We start from the raw sequence: 6,046 nt of genomic DNA, 5'->3' as shown, positions 1-6,046 counted from the left end.
CAATAAGACAGTTCATCATCAGTGTGAGTAGATTTTCATTCATAGATCACACCATACAGACCATCCACTTATATACACGGATTAACATAGAAATTAAGGTGTGCTAACAGAAATATTCCTGACCAGGAAAGAGAATTGGCAGATTAATCCTGAAAAATTTATCTCTAAGATGCTTTAAAAACTGAAGGTAACGATCAGTAACGACCTCCAGCTCTCTTCAAAACTCAAATTAAAAGCAATTATTGTCCTGGTAAAAATCTCGACAGAGATCTAGACGACATCAGCAAGTCGGCGTAAAGCAGATGTGAATTGACCGTAAAATTGTTACAGTCAGTTTGAATGTTGACAGTACAACTAAATGGAGGCAAAGTCTGTGTACAGAGTGAACAAGCTACTAGCAGATGGTTTGTTAGTGTCCGCCTGACTGTCACTGCATCTGTTTAACCCTCTTCACACTTCTCGACCTTCATAGGGGTATGCAACTTGCACCCACTACAAGACATCAACTCTGATTAGTTTTTCGTGTGAAAAAGTGTCTTAGATTTCCATCTGCTGAGGCAGCAAAGAGACGTAGATTGATAGGGATTTTGCAATACTGATGGAGTTCATATGTAATTACACATCTAAAGTGCATTGTGATCAACTTGCTAAGTTATATTGTACTGTTTGAATTTAGCAACTTGGATCCAGTACCAGCTCTGTCACACTGTACACCACCTACCCCAGACGAGAACTGACCGAGGACGATCTGGTAAAGACTTTGACCGAGTTAGGCCTGGCACCTAGTTCAACTCTTGTTGTTGCATTGGTGAGTTCAATACCAATTGTCCATGTACAGTAGATACATTAATGTTCAGATGACACTCAATCATTTGAAAAATAACTATATTCAAGTGTCACTGAAAGAGCTGTTACATGACATGTTGTTTGCCCATAGGCCTGCAATTACAACTTCCATTGAAGGTGGCCAGAAATATTAATGCGAACCCCCTCAGTGAGCCTTGTTATTTCATCAGTAGAAATTTAAAGCTAACCTTAATTACTCTAGAATGATTCGTGACACTTACAGAGCTTCGGACAATGTTGGCGGGTTTGGAGAGTTTCCAGGACCCCGTTACGCGGAGCGTACAACTACCATACTAAGCCTTTGCTACGGTATTTTCACACATTAGTCTAGTTTTAGATACACATGAGAATACCATTTCCTGCGGAAATTTAAATTCCCGTTCACATGAGAGTTATGCAAAGCTTGAGACTGGTTAGTAAGGCTCCCGTGAGAGGCTGGATTTGTGCAAAATTCAGTCTAAAAATAAGTATGTCTGTAAAAACGCCCTGACACAAATAGACAGGAGTTGTGCGCTCCGGGTAAAAGGCTCTTGAGTTTGTTTAATATTTCGTAAGTCACCAAATTTGAACGTTTTTGTTCGCATGAAATAACCGTGTATAACATGCAGACAACGCCCTGCAGTAAAGTACTGCAAATAGGTCCATTCCGCCAGAATGTTTTTCAGTAACCAGTGTTCAAATATTGCTTTTGCAGAAAAGTCGCAACGCCATAACGCCATCAGGAAGCTCGTCATTCTCTGATCTGTTAGTGTGGATCTTGTCGCCCCTGTTTACTCTGATCAATTTCCTGAAGGCGTTTCTGTTTGGTAGCCCAGACCAGCCCAGGGGAGCATACACTCCTACAACAGGCAGCAGTAGCACATCACACTCGGCGACACAACAATCAAAGTAAGCGAACGAAGTTACAGTTAACCTTTAAACCCCTAATATCAAAGAACGAATTCTCCTATCTTGTCCCCATACTTTTCTTAAAAAAGTACTTGGGAGAAGTTATTAAAATATCGGGAAAATGCACCTTGGGTGATCATATCCTTAATTCTCATGACCTCAGGGGTTGAATAAGCATTGATATTACAAGGATAAATTTGGTGCTGATCACTGTTAGGGCTTTAAGGGTTAATGGCGTAAACTGTTTTGCCTCTGTCAGACGAAGTAGTTTTTTCTCTTTAGCAAGATGTACTGTAAAAAGATAAACTTTAAAACTCGGCAGATAAGCTGCAACCTTTTTTCCCAAAAAAAAGTCGCTCAAGTTTATCTGTGAGAACTTTTGGAAAAACTTCGGTAAATTTTTGTTCTTCTATGAAGAAACGGTCAATTTGCGTGAGCTAACACGAATAACCGATGCTTGGGCACTTTCGCTATTGGTTCACGTGCTCCTCCCTGAGAATCATCATGTTATTATATAGTCTCCGCGAATTTATCCCACGTGTCAAACCGCTCCTGCAAACTTGCTACAGATGTAAAGCAAATTAGAGCCAACAGTTGGGCCAGATTCACAGCACTTTTATCTACCCTTGCGTGGATAGATTTTTACTTACGTCTATTTTTTGTGCCATGCTTTGGTCAAAACTGCGTGACTTGTTGACAACTGAGGTACTTGCTGCGTGGTACAGTTCTCTTTGCTCAAACATGAAATTGCTCTTAGAGGGCCAGGAAGAAAACATCAAATGATTTCTCACACTGAAGGAAGAACAAACCGTAGTTTAGCGATTTTTTCCTGATACAGGGAAACAACTTGAATAAATTGTCGAATTGGCCATTCTGGCCGTCCGCAGCCAAAGTTCCATCGCACTAATAATGTAGTAATTAACAAAACTGCACCTTTTATTTTAACGTTTCCATTGACGCAAATAACATGTTTTTTGGCTCAGATTCAAAGTGACACTAACACTAGGTAGCATTTGCCCCTTAAGCTGTCTCAGTAAGGCGTCGAGCTTCTCCCCCCGGATTTCTTGCTTATCCGTGTTGTTTTTTTTGTGTGTGTTTAAACAGTTCCGGTGTTCGTCGGAGAATTCCAGGGGGAGGTACAAGCGTGCGGGAAGAAGGAGGTGTTCATAGACTTCACAACAAAGATGACGAAGACGATGACAATAATACATGGAATGGAAACTCAACTCAACAGATGTAATCTGAAATGATCCCAGACTTAGATGAAGATCTATGAAGATCAGATAATTATTTAATTAACAACTGACTTTATGTAGAACGAGACTCAGTTTAACGCTCATCGCAGTCTCAGAAATAAAATTAAATTAAGAAAGCAGAATGAAAGACCTTATGAGTGGACAACGTGTTGAGAAAACCACGGATGTTATCGCAATTGATTTCTTTCGACATGAAATATTTGTCTATGGAATCCATGCTACAAGTGTGTGGCAATGCTGGACAAATTACAGTTTAATCTTAGCCAGGTTAGGCTGTGGCAAAAGCTAAACTATTCCGAAAGCTGATTGGCTATTAGTCTGCCAATACGAATAAGCCTTTGATTGACGTATTCTTTTGGAGTTAACTTATTGGCTGCGGTGACATTAGAATTAGAAGAGAGGTTTAAAATTACGTTCACGTCAAACGGCAGAAGTGACCACGTGACCATGTTTGTCCTACATTTGCCGCTCACTGTTGTCAGTTTCTTTTGAAATTGCGTAGTTTTGTGTTAAGCCGCCGTTACACGTTGAAACTTTTAGCCGAAACTTGTGTGCAGGCGTTGCACCGTGTAACATGGTCGGCTTCGTGAAACTTTTTCGACCTTCCGTTGCGAGACAGGTTTCACGAAAAGTAGAACCGCTTCTGCAACGGTCGCAGTGGTGAAAAAACAAGAGTTCCACCGTGTAACACCACTTCGTAAAACTAGTCCCGTTCGCCGTTGCACGCAAGTTTCAGCTAAAAGTTTCAACGTGTTACGGCGACTTTGCGGCATCAACGGCCATAATTATTTTGCACTTCTCATCTACATGCTCATTTTTTTTTTTAAAGAAAACATAAAAGCGAATCTCACGTTTGCCGTAAACGGGTTTCTAAATCTCTCTATGAATTAGTTAAGATCGAGATAATTTTAGTTAATGATCTTGGTAATGTGACCGCTTGTCCATTTGTGCTAACAATACATGTAGTTTAGAAACTTTCGCCCCGGTGATTCAGAACAATAGGAAAAATAACTATAGTTAGACCCAAGCAGAATACAAGGTCTTAGCATACTTTTTTGAGTTTACACTTGCAAGCATAGTGGTGAGGCGATTAAACAATTAAAATCAATCAATCAACTTTGTCTAACGAGAGTGACCCTGTGGCCCTCAGATTCCGGATCGAATTGAAAGTTGGAAAGGTTGGTTTTTGAGGAGGGGAAAAGCGGAGAACCTGGAGAAAAACCTCTCGGAGCAAGGACGAGAACCAACAACAAACTCAACCCACATATGACGCCGAGTCCGGGAATCGAACCCAGCCCACATTGGTGGGAAGCGAGTGTTCTCACCACTGCGCCATCCCTGCTCCCCTAATTTTTTTCGATGAGCATGAACAATTCGATGAACATTTCGCGGACCAATCATTTTCTGCCAAGTTTAGAGCCACCACTAACTACAGTTCAGTTTGAGTTAATGTAACTTAAGATTACCTGTAGTTAACGCCACTGATGTGATCACAACCAGTGTGCTGTTCCTTTTAATGTCATTTTGTCCGTTACACTGTTGTTAATGCTGCGTGAAAAGCTTAACCGCGGTCAAAGTTAAAAAAAAAAAATCAGACACGTCCGTAAAAGGAAAGTTCTTTACGTTAAGAGTTCAAAGCTGTAAGTTTTTTGTGAGTCTGTGAGTTTGCTAAATCCTTTCAACATTTATTAAAGAGTTTCAAGTTCTTATAAAGTGAAGTATGTCAGGCATTCAGAGAGTTTAAACACAGACACACAATGCCCATCAGTCTCCAGGGACGAGTTGCATAAAACTTAACGGCGGGCGAAAATGCTATCGTCAGACGTTAAACTACTGAATGTGACTGGGATGAAGGTCTGGCGTTAGCAGTTACGCCCGATGTTAAATTTTATGCAACTCACCCCATATGCTTCACTCTAAAAGAGGTGAAACTTTCTTAACAAATCGTAAAATGATTTAGTAAACTTAGACTCACATAAAATTTATCATCATTGAGCTCGCACCATACAGACTTTCTCGATTTTAATCGTTTGTCCTCGGATAAATGAAAAGCAACCAGGACGAAAAGCAAGAGAAGTAGAGCACACTTAAGATATCAAGACGGCTGGGACTTCTCTTTGCAGCTTTATTAAAAGGCGATATATTCAGGAACTTCATTTCCCTGTTTCATTTGTCATAATCACGTACCATATCCCTTGTCGTATCGCGGTGACTTTTATGTTGCAAGAAATAAAGAATGAACAAAGAAAATTATGGGCGCCTTGCATGTAGTGAGATGTTTTAATTGAAGGTTGAATATTGTAAATGACTAACAGAGACGGTGACCATCTAAACTTTGGAGGAAAACTAGGAAACAGTGCTGAGTAATTTAAAAAGACGCTTCAATTTCAAGTCGGTTTTCAGCAATTAAACTTTAACGGATCAATACCACCGCTCTTTATCAGTTGATACAATAATTGTATCAAACAAATGCTCAATCATTGGCGAGCAAGGCACGGTCATTTCTCGATATAACAGGTTACCATATTGTTCAAGTGGTGGAAAACTACTGTGAGCCACTTTAAAACATAACCTCACAGTATGTCCAGTCTCCCCGTTTCCCGTTTTTATCCTCAAAACTACTGTGAATAAACACGATCACCGCTATTAACTGTTTTCGCCAAGTACCCTCTGTTGTAACTCAACAATATTTTCACTTGCCTGTAATTGGTCAAACTGGATCGTGATGTAATGTGTGCCAACTAAAACTTGGAAATATCCTATGGTATTCTCCAAGCGACATCTCTCAGTTTTCAAAAAGTAAGGGGGTTCACGGCTAGGAAAGACATTACTTGGTAATCACAAGATGGAAAAACTTTCTACTATTTAAACAGAAGACGTGTCAGTTAGGTGGTGTCTGAAAAACGGAAAAGATCATACGCGAGCGACATTCGGCGACAACATACGAAGGGTAACGAACACTAACTTTTCTTTGCTGTAGGAGCAACATGGATATTTTCCTTTGGACATTCTGTTTCTCTCTAAGCTCACAGTTTCCTTGAGTTTAGCTATCTGAA

General features: G+C 40.2%; 1 protein-coding gene across 1 annotated transcript in view; it reads left to right on the top strand.

Moving 5' to 3' along the window:
- LOC146459447 (UBX domain-containing protein 4-like) overlaps positions 1-4,116 on the top strand; it is a 14,365-nt gene extending 10,249 nt beyond the window's left edge. The window contains exons 10-13 of the mRNA XM_085089489.1: positions 1-23; positions 677-808; positions 1,541-1,734; positions 2,839-4,116. The exon at positions 1-23 is cut by the window's left edge and continues 80 nt beyond it. Of these exons, the coding sequence (XP_084945615.1) occupies positions 1-23; positions 677-808; positions 1,541-1,734; positions 2,839-2,974 (485 nt within the window). The 3' untranslated portion in view covers positions 2,975-4,116. The remainder of the gene's footprint in view (positions 24-676; positions 809-1,540; positions 1,735-2,838) is intronic.
- Positions 4,117-6,046: the final 1,930 nt, after the last annotated feature.

This window comes from Pavona decussata, unplaced genomic scaffold (genome assembly GCF_977016875.1).
Source record: "Pavona decussata unplaced genomic scaffold, jaPavDecu1.1 SCAFFOLD_219, whole genome shotgun sequence".
Classification (NCBI taxonomy): Eukaryota; Metazoa; Cnidaria; class Anthozoa; order Scleractinia; family Agariciidae; genus Pavona; species Pavona decussata.
The sequence above is the reverse complement of the archived record's forward strand: the minus strand, read 5'-3'. Positions and strand labels throughout refer to the sequence as shown.